At 39.7% G+C, this 15,927-nt stretch overlaps 1 protein-coding gene across 1 annotated transcript in view; it reads right to left on the bottom strand.

The window, feature by feature from the left end:
- LOC124616792 (guanine nucleotide exchange factor subunit Rich) overlaps positions 1 to 15,927 on the bottom strand; it is a 292,166-nt gene that overhangs the window by 109,337 nt on the left and 166,902 nt on the right. Inside the window, exon 17 of the mRNA XM_047145207.1 lies at positions 1,026 to 1,150. Within this exon, the coding sequence (XP_047001163.1) occupies positions 1,026 to 1,150 (125 nt within the window). The remainder of the gene's footprint in view (positions 1 to 1,025; positions 1,151 to 15,927) is intronic.

Raw genomic sequence — 15,927 nt, forward strand, 5'->3', positions numbered from 1 at the left:
TTATCAGCATATTCACATCACAAAAAAGGGCCTTCAGAGTTATGTTAGAATGCAAATATAGAAAGTTATTTAAATCACTGTTTCATATATCTAGTATTCCATCTTTACCGGGTATTTACATCACAGAAACTCTTATGTTCTTCAATATAAATGTAATATGTGAGAACAGTAGAACAGTAGACAGAAAAAAAAGAAAAAAATGATATTCATGATTTCTACAGCACACAAAATGAGAACATACATTTGGCCAGATCGACATTTCTCTATACTTGAATGGTATTTTCCACATGGGAGTCACACTTTATCACTAACTTCCCGAAAACACAGAAGTAAATACTGAAGTCAAAATGTTTAGAAAATTTTTAAAGTCATGTTTATGGCAGTTATTCTCTGTTATTATCTTTAAAAGCCTTGCCTACTTCAGTTTCATATTTTACGGTTAGACGATGCAATCATTGTTGTGCAAGCTAAACATCTGCATGGATTTTCCATATCTGTGACTATACCACTAACAGTCATCAGTGTGATAACTAAATTATATCACATTTCATAACTAATTTTGAGGTTGAAATCCTACTGTTAACCAAAGAAAACCAAGTATTTGCCAACACAGTTGAAGAAAATGATCCAACAGTGACAGTTGAGATGGCTGACATCTCAGTTTTTGCAAACACACAAATTATGCAGTTTTTAAAATTGGAAATTACACTCAATAGTTCTTCAGAGAGTTCAAACTCTCATGCTGACGTATGTGATCTATGGAATGTCATACTAAGCACATTTTAACATAATGCTCACATAGATTTTTAATTTAAATGTTAATGGCATTCTAGTATACAGCTATAAACAGTACAACAGACTGAATTTACAAGATAAGTAATAAATCAACATATGCTCAGTGGGTGCTCTAGCTATCATAGTGAAAGTTAATTTCATTTCCATACATAACATTAACTAGGCACCAAAACACTGAAGTATAAACCAATATTTCTAGAAAACCTCCAACCCTGAAAACAGACAGATACCTGCATAGTGCCCAAAACAAGAGATAAATCTTCCTCATTTGGACTGATTGGTGGTGTCTGAGTATTAACTCCATACTTGGCCGGCAAAATAAAAGAGGCACGTGGTGATTCAACATCATTGGGATCTGTAAATACAAACCATATATTAAAGAAAAAGACTTAGCTCTCAGTGCAAGAGAGAGGGTGGGGTTTCTTAGTGATCGCTCTTTGACAATGTCATAATCTAGTCTGGTACTTTATATTTTAAAATTTTGAAAAAAATATTTGTTGTTTTCAATGATTTCTTCTCTTAAATTCCACAGCTGTTTTAAAGTTTTCAGTAAAAGTTACCCCAAAAATGTAAGTCTTAGCAGTGAATGTTAAGTGCTGTCGGGCTTGGATAGCACTTGGATGAGTCACCATTCAGGTCTGCCAAGTGCTGTTGGCAGGTGAGGTGCACTCAGTCCTTGTGAGGCCACTTGAGGGGTTACTTTATTGAGAAGTAGCAGTACCGGCCATGAAAACTGACAATGGCCTGGAGAGCAGTGTGCTGACCACATGTACTTTCGTATCCACATCAGGTGATGCCTAAGGGCTGAGGATGACACAGCGACCGTAGGTACCATTGGGCCTTCATGGCCTGTTCGGCCGGAGTTACACAACAATTATTATATTCATATTTTCAGGTTCAGGATGCTTCTTACAAATCTATATAACTTTCAAAGGTTTGTTGTGAATGAAAATTAATGAAGCTTTTACTTTTTTTTACTTTTTGTTGTGGTCATGAAGAACCCCCCACTCAGTGAAAACATTACGGAAAATGTGTCAGCACTGCAAAGATTGTGGTAAAAAGATATTTTCAGTCCATTAAATTTAGGGCACACAGCCGCGCAAATGTAATTTCCTCTGCTGATATTTTGGCCGTGTATTGTCCAGCCATCCTCAGAGTCAGTCACAAGATTAACAAGAATATGCCAAGCACGGCCTTATATGCTCCACCGCAGTGGTACTGCGCATGTGGGTCACAGATGCTGGTCGTCGGAAAGAAATATGCTTGTACATGCACCACCTGTGGCAAAGGTTTACAGACATTCGATTCACTTTTCAATGTATGTTCGATGGTGGTGATATGACGACAACTTCTCTGCAGTTTCATTACACCACGAGCTGGATTCCATGATCTGTCCAAATTAAAACCATTACCTCTTTTTATTAAATGTCGTAAATTTGACAGGTAAGGATCTGGATGAAGCTACATTTACGTTATCTGTCTTAAGTAAAGGGCTAAATTTTGCCCCTACTCCAAAGACTTTGCCGATATCATCTTTCTTCAGTGGCATGGAAGAAGCTGTCCGACCACTATTAGAGGAGTCTGCTGAAGAAATCAGATGTGAAACCTGCCGAGCAATTACAAAACATCGTCCACAAAGAAGTAATGTCTCCAAGGAAGAGAGATGTGCGATACAAAAGCTGCTTGAGGATACTGACACAGTCATCCCAAGGGCTGATAAAGGTAGTGCTACCGTCCTTTCACCTCAGTAAGTCTCCAAGGAAAAGATATGTGGTCTACTTAGTTCTGGTGCATACCGGAAGATCAACAAAGATCCTACCAACAAATGACAATAAGGACTGCTGCCTTGCTGAATGCTTCATCACCACCGAAGGAAGTCATAAGAAGTTTAAAAGTGCGAGGTGCAGTAGCACCGAGATTTTATGGGCTTCCTAAAGTTCACAAGATGGATAAGAATGAGCGACTAGAGGACTTGTCGATGAGGCCTGTAATGAGCACTGTTAGTTCACCAACATATTTTTCTGCCAAATATTTAGTTTCCTTATTAAAACCATGGGTAGGAAAATGTAGTCACCACATTCGTAATTCTATGGATTTTATTCAGGGACTTACCAATGTCAGGCTAAATAGTATGGATGTGCTTATTAATTTTGACATGGTATCAGTATATACCAAGGTACCTTTAAAGGACTATTTATCTCTTATTGGTCAACATTTTGATTAGACCATTACGGCCTTATTTGAACATGTGCTTTTATCATCTTATTTTCAGTTTAATGGTGAATTTTATGAGCAGATTGATGGTTTTGTCATGGGAAGTCCCCTCTCCCCTCTGCTAGCTATATTATTTATGGAAGCCTTCAAGGACAAGGCACTGGACTCAGCAAGTATTAAACGAACGGCCTTCTGGGGGTACGTGGATGACACATTTGTGGTATGGCTGCATGAGGTGGATGAATTATTTCAAATTCTTGAGCATTTGAATTCTATCCATGCTAGTATCGATTTACTATGGAAATAGAAAAAAAAGGCCGCCTCCCCTTTTCGGATGTTGCTGTTTGCCGTAAAGTTGATGGCACATTAGAACATGCCGTATATCGGAAACCAACATACACAAATCTATATCTATGTGCCAGCAGCTGCCATCACCCTTCACAGACCATAGGTGTCCTTAATACCTTAGTGCATAGGGCACACTGTATACCCGATAAAGATAATTTGCAAGAAGAGCTCACATACCTCAAAAGCATTTTAAAAGAGAATGGATTTTATCCGCAACAAATTCATAAAGGAGTCAATGCAAAACCTAGAATGCAGGTATGTGATGGGGAAGAAGATAGTAATTCCTTCAGATCAAGTGCGTTTTGGACCTACGTGGGTGCTCTTGCATCTAAGATAGGTCGTATTCTTGAGAAACACTGTGTTAAGGTGATCTTCTGGCCCCCCACAAAGATTGCAGCTTTATTCGGCTCTGTAAAGGACGATTTACTGCTTCGTAAAGTGGGTGTGTATCAGATTCCTTGCAAAAATTGTGAGAAGTCAAACATAGGTCAAACACCATTCATGAGAGATGTGTGGAGCATTGAATATACACATGCTTATCACAGCCAGACAAGACAGCTGTGGCTGAACATTGTATTAATACATTGCATTTCATGAATTACAGTGATGTGAAGATTTTAACATCCACCTCTTCCTTTTGGGAATCTGTCTTCAAGGAAGCTATAGAGATTAGATTAGCTAATAAATTAATAAGTAGAGATAATGGTTTTAATTTCAACAAAGCATGGAATCCAGCTATTGGTTTAATTAAACTGCAGAGAAGTCATTGTGGTATCACTGCCGCCGAACATACATTGATACGCTAATCTAATGTCTGTATGCCTTCGCCACACAGGCGGCGCATGTGTAAACATATTTCTTTACCAATGACTAGCATCTGTGACCCGCATATAAGGCCATGTTTGGCACCTGAGGATGGCCGGACGATACGCGGCCGAAATATCAGTGGAGGAAATTCTGTTTGCGCGGCTGCATCCTCGAAATTTAATGGACTATTCATTATGCCATGAGAAGTTGAAAATGCAGATATTTTCAGGTTCTGTACCCCACTTTTACATCAGTACCTATTTAAAAGGTTGTTGGTAATAAAAGTTAAGCACATTTAACAAAATATGATTTTTTTAAGGTTTTTTTTTGTGGGTAGGCACAAAGTACTTCTTCGTCTCCCTTAATACAATTTATGGAAAATATGTCGGTATTGCTAATGTTAATAATGAGACTACAATAAAATAAAGCTACAAAATATCACACTTACAAACCATGCAAAAGCCGACAATTTTGCAAACCACTTATTCCTTTATGTTACGCAGCAAAAAGAAAGTAATTGGTTGGAGAGAAATCACCCTGCATCCCTCATCAGGTGAGAAGGGCAGGATACAATGAAAGTGAATTCAGCTGTGTGTAACTAACTTTTAAAGGATTGCAAGCCTAGTATGTTGCCTTACCCTGATCAGCCTCAGCATTTTTTGGGATGGTCCCTCTACTGCTGGATTCATACTTTACAATTTACAACCAGTTGTTTCTGGCCACTACTCTACATTTTTAAATGTTAGTTGCAACTGATGTGTGAGATCTGGAAGGCTAGACGAAGTACAAAAATTAAAAAATAATCCAAAAGGAGCACTGTACAAAGTTCCATAGACTATTTACAGCTTCAATATTAAAAAAAAAAAAAAAAAAAAAAAAAAAAAAAAAAAAAAAAAATGATCAAAAAATGGAAAGTCCAGGTTGCAATATCAACAAAATTATGAGGAGGAAAGATTGCTACTCACTGTAAAGATTGCACTTTGAGTTGCAGACACACACAATGAAAGGACTGTTACATATAACCTTTTGACCAATGTCCTCTTCAGGAAAGAGAAATGCACACACATTCACACAAGCAAGAACACCTCTCTCTCTCTCTCTCTCTCTCTCTCTCTCTCTCTCTCTCTCTCTCACACACACACACACACACACACACACACACTTACGCACACGCGTGCGCTTGGGCGAGCGACTGCTAACTCTGGCCATTTCAGCCAGACTGCAACAGAAATGTGTTTAACAGGAGCAACAACCTGAATCGGCTGGTAAGGGTGAAGGATAGCAGGATACAGATGTGAGGAGAGGAATAAGCAATGCCTGGTGAACAATGCAGAGACTAGACGTGGCAGGACAGGGCTGAAAGGTGCAGTGTCGAGAAGCTGTGTGGCAGAGAGAGGATGGGGAAAAATGGGGAATGGAAAGGAGAGGAGCAGAGAAGGGGAAAATACTGGAGAATCCACCAGCAGAGAGCAGCACACAATGAGGGTTAGGGGAGGCAAATCGTGAGGAGGTGACAGGATAGAAGGACCGGAAACAGTTTTGTGCAGAGTGCGGGGACAGTAAGTTACCAGAAGTTGAGGCTGAGATGGTTTCAGAAGCGAAGAATGTGTTGTAAGGATAACTCCCATCAGCACAGTTCAGAAAACCTGGTTGTGGGGGGGAGGATCCTGATAGCCTGGGTTGTGAAGCAGTCATTGAAATCAAGTGTGTTATGTACAGCTGCATGTTGTGCCACACTATAGTCCACTTTGCTCTTGGCCACAGTTTGGCGGTGGCCATTCATTCTCGTGACACCTAATTTGTAGTCATACCAAAATAAAAGGCTGAACAATGTTTGCGGCAGAGCTGGTGTATAACAAGGCTGCTTTCACACTGGTACACGCCTCTGATGAGGTAAAATAAGCCAGTGACAGGAATGGAATAGGAAGTGCTGGATGGCTGGATTTGGTATGTCTTGCATCTCGGTCTTCCACAGGGATATGATCCCTTTGGCAAGTGGTTGGGGTTGGGAGTTGCCATACAGATGGACTAGGATGTTGTGGAGGTTAGGTGGGCAACACACCTATTTATGGGCCGTCTAAAAGAAACTTTCTTGGCCCCAAAAAACCCAAACCCCTGGTCTGGTTCATGTCCATTGATGGTATGTTCATGATGTGGACACAGGGCCAGGACATCCTGTCCTCATTCCTTCACAATCTCAACACATTCTCTCCCATTCACTTCATTGGGTCTTCCTCAATCCAGCATGCCACTTCATGGATGTTGCCTCATCCTCTTTGATGGCTCTATCCATATCTTTGTCCACATTAAATCCACTAACCACCAACAGCACCTGCACTTTGGCAGCTGTCAACACTTACACACCAAAAAATCCCTCCAATATAGCATGACAAAAAAATAGGACAGTGTACCTGTAGTGACAAGAACTCCCTTTCTCAGTATGCTGAAGGTCTCACAAAGGTCTTTACAAAGAGAGAGAATCCCCAGACCTAGTCCGCAGGCAGATTTCCTTTGCCATATCCCCATACACCTCTACTCTTCCCACCACCCTCAAGAGGCAGCTGCAGACAAGCGCCCCCTTTGTCACCCAATACCATTCCAGGTTGCACCAACTGACCACATCCTTCATCAGGGTTTTGATTATCTATCCTCATACCCTGAAATTAAGGACATACTATGAAAGATCCTTTACAATCCTCCTAAAGTGATGTTCCATTGCCCACCCAACCACAACATTCTAGCCCATCCCTATGCCACTCCCAACCACAGCCCCTTGCCACAGGGCTTATACCTGGGTGAAACATTAAGGTGCAAGAAGTGCCCAATCCACCCACCCAGCACTTCTTATTCCATTCCTGTCATTGGCTTATCCTGCCCCATCAGAGGCCGAGCCGCCTGTGATAGCACTCATGTCATATACCAGCTCTGCTGCAATCATTGTTCAGCTGATACAACTATCAACCAGCTGCTCACGAGGACGAATGGCCATCAGCAAACTGTGGCCACAAGCAAAATGGACTACACTGTGACATAACATGCAACCTGTCATCCTCAAAATAGAATAGTGTTAAAAACATGGATACACTCAAAACCGTATGTTGAGAGAAACTGCTCTCTTATACTAAATAATTTAATTAAATATTATCAAACTGATATTCAAAATAATGCAGGGAGAAAAATACCATAAACAGGGAGGAATCACTGTGAGTAAACAGATATTATGCCTCCCAGTACTATCAAAAAACTTGTCGAAGAAAATATGTATTGGATGATTTTGGCACAGGAAAGCTAGTCATATTGCGAACTAGAGCAAGATCAGGTTACCAACAGTGGAATGATATCTACTGAACCTACATTAGAGGGGTACCAGGATGCCATAATCCACAAAAAACAGCAGGAGAATATATGTTCCCAGGACTTCCCCACATAGTGAGGGCAACACTGTAATAAGTACCAAGGCAAATTCGATGTTTCTGCATGAGGAGAAGTGTGTGACATGCCACAGATAATGCCAAATCCATCTCCCACATTTAAAAAAGGGTAATTTTGACTTCAGCTTTGCTAAAACTGAAGTCCCAGACACTCCTCTCAGTTTTAGTTCAATGATGCCAGAAAGCTGGTTCATGGCTGGCAGTGGCAATAATTCGAGCAAAATACTCTGCCTTGTCTCCTTTGATGGTCTGGCTATGGAACCCATTCCTCATTACAGCATTAAGGGAACACCTAATACACTTTTCTAAAATTCTCCTGATGGGCTGGTTGAATGATTTATTGAGAACAGGCATTCTTGTCACAATCACTTCTTGCTTTACTTAATTATTCAGTGGCATTTGGTTGCCACTACCTAGAAGGAAACGAAATTTGCAGCAGTTGGTCTCTACTGAAATTTCTAGAGAACCATCACCTGTCCCCAATTTCAGGGAGGCAATCCCCACTCCCCAAGTGTACAGGCAGTCACTGTAGTTCAGAATACTTAAGAATAAATGCACCAGTGGCTTGGTGGAGAACATTCATGATGTGATCCACCTTCCTGGACATAATGTAATAAAATGGAACACATACAGCCATCCTTACGATGCTATTTATTATATGGCTACCAGAATCAGTGCTTCAGTAGACCATCTGCAGGCCTTGACTGACACTGAGGGAGTTAAGTCCACTCATATACACGATTCATCAGTGGCCAACGTCTATGAACCCTTTTTCACACACCGAGCGGGGTGGCGCAGTGGTTAGACACTGGACTCGCATTCGGGAGGACGACGGTTCAATCCCGCGTCCGGCCGTCCTGATTTAGGTTTTCCGTGATTTCCCTAAATCACTCCAGGCAAATGCCGGGATGGTTCCTCTGAAAGGGCACGGCCGACTTCCTTCCCAATCCTTCCCTAATCCGATGAGACCGATGACCACGCTGTCTGGTCTCCTTCCCCAAACCAACCAACCAACCCTTTTTCACAAGCTACCTGTAACAGTGATGTTGGGTGTGGTTTGAGAGACAAAATCGCTGTTACAGGTACTCTATGAAACCCAGTTCACAGGTGTTAGCCACTGATGAATCATGCATACGATTGGAGTTAGTCCCCTCAGCATCAATTAAGGCCTGAAGATGGTGTTCTGAAGCACCAAAACTGGTTGTCATATAGTAAATAACATTGTAGGGACAGCTGTAGGTCTTCCCATTTTACTACATAAGTGTATGGCCAAATTCCCTTAAACTTCCAATCAGACACATGGACATACAAAAACTTTCTGGACATTGTCTCAGTGTTCAAATGCAGGCAGCTGGTTGTATAATATCGTTCTGGCTTTTCTGAGCATCCGTTTCAGTGGCTTTATTTTGAACACTGCTAAGTCAGTCAAACGTATCCACATCAGGAAATGGTCAAAAGGGAGTAAATAGCTCTCTCAAGATATTGATGGCAGAGAATGACCATACCATGTTTACCCACTTATAAGCCGAGTTTTTTTCCAAAATTCATCATTCGAAAAAAATGGTGTCATTCTATATTCAGAGATTTAACTAGTGTCTCCTACATTTAAAGATGAGGCTTTGGCTACTGAGGTTTCATACAAATTTATTTTGAACAATCCAGAAGAGTAGGGTATATCAAACAATACTTGTGTTTGAAAATAGGCTTGAAATTTCACGATACGTCGAAGCGCATGATACAGTAACAGCCTTGCTCGAACAGTCTTGTGACATTTGACCCATGGTGCTAGGACAAGGGATACACGAGAAACTAGGAACTAGCCACTATAACGAACTAATGCTCTGCTTAAAAAATTGAAAATTTTGTGAAAAATAGGAGGAAATAATATTAAATTCCATCAACTTACAAACTTTTGTTGTATCTGAACCGGTTTGCAACAAAAATCTGGGCAAAAATCTTCTCTTTCAAAAGTCATTACTCGATTATGAACCCAAGTCAATTTTCTATTTGGTTATCAGAAACTAATGATTCACCAAGTGGGTTGTAAATGACAAATTCGGTCGCTATACATGCATCAGAATACAGGAGAAAATTGTTACCAACTTTTAATCAGCTTTAGAACAAGATGATGACATTCAGGTGAAACGAAAAGGAAAATTAATCCAGACTGAAATGTCTAGCAAATTTAATAAGTAATATTAAACTCACTGTAACTACTGTTGTGAGAATAAATTACTCTGAAAGACCAATGGTGAAGATAGTATGAACGGATGTCACTAGATCACAGGACAAGTGAAAGTTTGAGAATTGGACTGAATAATGATTGCAATCTTTTATTTATGTATTAGTTGCTGTTGTTACATATGAATTGCAACATACATGATATTGCTGTCAATGTTTCACTGTTGCTCATGCATAGCACGATGGAAAGTTGGATGGGGAATAGTGACCCAGGTTGGGCAGAATTACGATGAGTGTAATGAAGCCTCAGAGCATGATTTACATTAAAATCTCCATAAAGGAGGAAGAGACATGGGAGTTATATTGAAAGATGAGTTAGAGCTTCTTGGTCTAATGGTTCATGAGAAGACACAGAGACTGAACAATGAGCTATCCTATGATGGACATACACAGTTACAGTAACTGCTTGATAGTTGGTACTGAGAGTGTGAGGCAAGAACTGATACGAATCATTTACAGAAATTGTTACTCCTCCTCTAGCTTCCACACAACTGACGTCGTCTGTTCTACTGAGGCTGTTGTAACCCCACAGTACAGGGGTATTAGACCCAAAAAAGTGTTTTTGTGAGCAGAAACAATCAGCTGAAAGTTTATCTAACAGAATACAATCAAAGCACAGATCTACAAACAAACTGGCAACTATTTAAGAATACGAATGTAAAACAGTCCTTTACTGACAAACAAAAACTTGGTGATGACTAACCTTACCTAGGTGCCCCCCCCCACCCCCCTCCCCAGAAAAAGTCAAACATAAAAAAAGTAGTTTCCAAATACATTACAAAGAGCATGCTGGCGTTTTCAGTCTCAACCACTACATAAAACACACAGAAATAATGAACTACACCAGAACAGACACAAACTAAATGCCACACTCAACAGCCTCACAGTACTTCAGTCAAAAACTTAAGGAAAGAAACTAGATCAAAAAAAAAAAAAAAAAAAAAAAAAAAAACTTTACATAACTTTTCAAAAAATAAAATTTTCTGGGTACATTTAGTATGAGTAAATTAAACTCAACAACAACTTTTCACAGTGATTTTATTATATTTATTCCCTAAAAAGACCAAAATCTAACTGTATACAGCACACAGGTCATTTCTCAACACAAAACAACGAAACAGGAGGCTTTAACCTTCCTTACCCATAGCCACATCCTGAGGGACAGGGAGAGGTATGTAGCTAACACTTGGCACGTTTACATTTTTGTAGCATACCCAAGACTTGAAAATGTTGATGTATGTATGAAAACTAGAGTAGCTTCCTAATAATGTGTTTTACAACCCTATTTACCTTTGTTTGTAAAACAGATACTACAACTTGTAAGCAATTTTCTAACTAGTTTTAACTCCTAATTCTATTAGCAAATTAAGATGAATGTGTGTAATAGGACTAAAAAGAACTGCTATGCACAAAGAATGACAATATAATTACACTAAGAGCCTAATGATGAGCCTTCAAGGCTCAAAATGCTATGTGCATTTTAATAAAAACCACAATTTGAGACTGAATGTGGATACTTTGCTTTTGTGTGTTCTGAATATTAACTATCCTGTAAGTAACATGTTGTGCCCATGCTGATGTTAGGTGCAGTGATCTGGGTCCCACATTCTCCACATTGATATAATAAAGCTTCAATTTTGATATAACAACACTTGGACCTTAAAATGATCCCATCATCTTCCTTCACTAACATGTATTTTTGTATTTTGTCCTGGTCCTACCTAGGCCCCATGTATATTTTCACACCTTGTACCTTAACAGCACCTCCCCGTTCCCATAATCAAGCATGCACCTTCTGCCATATCTCCACTCCTATCCAGCCACTCCTCCCCCTCCCCCTTACTACAGTGCATTTGCTTTTGTCTTTTATGAGTTTGTAAGATATTTTACCTGTTCTTTATAATCCACTATGGGTCCGTGCTTCTTCCATTTGTTTGTGCCAATACAGAAATATCTCCCTATTTCTAAATCAGTACTCAGTCCCCCATACTCTTGGCCTCCCCCCCCCTCCCCTTAGAAATAAAATAAAATAAAAATCTGATGATCAAATTACCCATCTCCAGTTGCAGCCTATCCTGCAATGACCTCGACCTGTTCAAGTTACATCAGTCCGTAGTCCTCGCTTACATAGTGCTCTAAAGCCATATAAGTAAGGACCCAAGCCTGCTTGCACTACCACTGCTGCACCCTTAAAATCCTCCTGCTCTGCAATCCCAAATTTCTACATACCATCTCCCAAGATTTAAACTCATGCCCTCCTGGAACTGGAGTAGGACAATGCCACCTCAAAAAGCTCTCCATTCTATTCACTTCATAATTGTATTTTGATGTTGCTGATCCTCCTACTTTCTGTGCTTGCTAAGAAAAATTAGTGAGAAATTCCAACTTATGCAAGACATGACATTTTGCATAAGGCAGGATTTCTTTACTACTATTCATACTCCACCTTTTACTATCAGTATCCACCACCACCAATGACAATGCTGTGACTGATAATTTACAAGGCACAAGTATTTTTAACAATAACTTTCTACAAGCAAGAGTGAAAAAATGATTAAATGGTTCAGTTGAAGAAACAATAGAATATATGAAAAATGTCATTCCATAAAAATGTAATTAACTAGAAGTAGCACCAATATCCCTCACTGAAATGAATGAAATTAGCGTATAAAAGTTCTAAAAAATGGGACCTCATATGGTACTGTTGGAATCTCAAAATTTTGAAGAGTTGTTCTAACTTAATAAGTAATTTCCTTATTGATATACATAATGCATCACTGGTTCAGAGAATTTCTCCAGATTGACCTCTTTACAAAAAAAGCCTAACATTCAAGAAGGAACAATTCACTTAGCATGTAACAGTTTGGATTCCAGATGGGTTGTCAAACTTAAAATGCTTTTTATATATTCTCTTATCAAATATAAGGGGCAATCAAAATGCTTTTTATATATTCACTTACCAAACATAAGGGGCAATCTTGTTTGTCTGAAACCGACATCCACACATCTTTCTTTCTTCAGGTCACAAACGATATGAAAATCACACGATGAATGATCCAGGCTGTACAGAAGATGCTGCATTGTTTCCCAACCAAACTGCTGGAGTGTAGCCTTTGTCTAATTGGTAGTGTGGGGGCAGGAGTTATTGGGTGACTGGATGATTCTATCTGACATCATTTCTACGCGTTTTGACTTTAGGTTCATTGCAGTTTCAGGAAAGTGTCTTCATAGCACCGTGCATTGATTGTGCTTCCGCACTCAAGGAACTCAACAATCAGAGGGCCCCTGCAGACAAAGCTGCACTATAACACCTGTCCCCACACTGCCAATCAGACAAAGGCTACGCTTCAGCGATTTGGTTGGGAAACACTGCAGCATCGTTTGTACAACCCAGAAGGTTCGCACTGTATGGTTTTCACATTGTTGACAACCTGAAGAAAGACATGCATAGACGTCGGTTTCTGTCAGACGAAGTGCAAGAGTGGGAATGGTTGTGAATCCATCACCAACCAACTGTTTTCTATGAAACAGGAATCGATTGTCTTGCCTCCAATGGGGATAAATGTCGTAAGGTGTGTGGTGATTAATTTTGAATGTAATGGCATCAAAAATAAATCAGTAGTGTTACTTCCAGCAAGCATTAAATGTGCCAGTTCTCCTGTGCACCCAGTATGAAGGCTAAACAAATAGTAACCAATGATTGATGACAGCCCAATGGAAACTTAGTTTTAGTTCCATCCATGAGGATGAATCATGCCAAAATCAGTTGTGCAAGTTGAACTTGGAGTTTTCAGATATCGTTAACATGAGAGAAAAAAAACCTTTGATGACAAGCTAAGGGCAGAAAATTTTAGTACACCATATCGACATCTATGGTAGGAAGGAAGAAAGTAAATGAACAGAAACCACCAACAGAAGTAATGTCAGTAGAAATAAAATGGAAGCTAAAACAGTCTGCTAAAATATAAGAAAGACCTTGCAAAAAGTCAGAAAGCTGTCATAATGCAACATGGCGAGTGATTACTAGAAAAATTAACATGAAGTCATCAGGAAGAGATAGAAAGAAAGCAAAGTTGAAGAAAGAAGTGAATCACAGATATATTTACTGAAAATAAAAGAGTGGTGAAAGAACTCTGAAATGAACAGGACTAACGGGATGCTACAATAAAGAATCAGGAGGATCATAAGAAGAAGGTTAAAGATACAGCCCATGAACAAGATAAAGAGATTTTAAAGCTACAGCTTGTCCACAGCAAGTTGCAGATCTGTGCAGCAGCTTTCGGGAATGACAGGAGGCATGCCTTGCCATTGCATTAGGTCACGGGGGAGGGGGGGTAAGAGTGCACCATTACCCACATTTTGTGCATACATGAAAACAGAGGCAACACTAGCAGAAGGACTGCCTGCTTGAGTGATATGTGAATCGGATTGTAAATCACTTAATATGTTGTGATATACTGAAGCACAAGAGCTTTTACAACAACTTAGTTATTATTTATCTATCAAAAATAGTGAAAAATGAAAGTAGAGGAACATAAAACTTGTGACACTAAGAATCAAATACCAAAACCCAATTTTCAGAATCTGAAGAAACATCAAATTTATACAGCACAGCACAGCACAGCAGTAATGACTGGAATGAATAATTAACCATGCCTGAAATAACTGTCACAATGGTGTTTGCTCAAGATCACTGCTATCGTCTGTGTTTGATTCGAGATCATTATCAAGACCATCACCACTTGAGGGCATGGCATTGATGACAACTTCAGCGACAGCCACTTCCCATTAACCCATTTCGTGTCCAATACTCTTGTTCCAGCTGCTTCACTTTCCTTCAGTAAACTTCTCAGTCCTGTGCAGTAACTGATAGGAAAGCAGCATTAGCAAGACTCTGAACTCTTTCCTTTCACATTTCAGCATGGCATTGTGCTTTCTGAAATTGGTTTTATTTTAGCCCAGTCGCACAGCAGGAAACGAACTATTTACGGCCTCCACTTTCAGTGATTTTATCCGTGACATATACCTTCTCGGCCAGTTTGTTAGCCTTTATTTTAGCTAATAGTTTGGCCTTCCTCACTGAGTTGTCACAGCCTATTTTATTGTCTCGCAACCACTCTAACATCGTAATCCTCAGATCATTTTTGGTAGGCATCCTGTTGACCTGCCTGCTATGGTTTGATGCATTACACATCAGAATTACGGAGCTGGGATGAGTATTTGGAAAAACTATACCCACAAACCACTTTTCAAAATTAGCAAAGTTCTTTATGCTGTGGTAACCACCCACAATTGACTTTGCCCAAAGCTGGAGGTGTACTTTCATGACAAATCTGTTCTTGGATCCTATGCTAGCAGCTACGACAATCAATTTCTTTAAGGTGCTACCTCACACAGTAACACCTGTTACACTTTCTGCTTGCCAGTATTTGCCAAATGATATGTAGTTATCTATCCACAACTCGTCCAATTAGAACAACTCTCTGGCACCTTGCCCCACATTTTTCATCTGAGTCAAAATCCCAAGATGGTTCACCGATTCAGTTCATTTCTGTAGTCAATGCCAAATGAAACTCAGTGATTTCAATACTTTTGCCAGGGAAGACCATCCCCATCTCCATCCAATCATCTCTTGTAAAACTGGCAAATGCTTTCACAAGCTGTATACAGTATGTTTGATATTATACTATACCTCCAGAGTGGTACGAATGATTTGTCTATTGAAATAATCTGTTTCATGTATAATGTCACCATATTTTGTCTTAAGTGAAAGAGAATGTATTTATCAGATAGTTGGACTACACTAAAAGCATTTCAATAGCACCAATTTAATGAATCTGTATGTGCACTGCAATTTGGCACTTTGTGTGAGGAATGCCAGTAGCAGAGGAATAAGGAAAGTCCTGTTCATTAACTCTCATCCTTCATCTGATGCACCAAGATTATGATGCGCTTTCCGTAATTCTCTGCTAGGGTGTATATACATAAAAAAAAAGTTCTTCTCAGGTGAAAATACACTACACCCCTGATGAAAGTACTTTTTTCCAAGTTATGTGGCAATATACTTTCCCTAAGAGATGTAAAACTTACC

This window comes from Schistocerca americana, chromosome 5, assembly GCF_021461395.2.
Source record: "Schistocerca americana isolate TAMUIC-IGC-003095 chromosome 5, iqSchAmer2.1, whole genome shotgun sequence".
Lineage (NCBI taxonomy): Eukaryota > Metazoa > Arthropoda > Insecta > Orthoptera > Acrididae > Schistocerca > Schistocerca americana.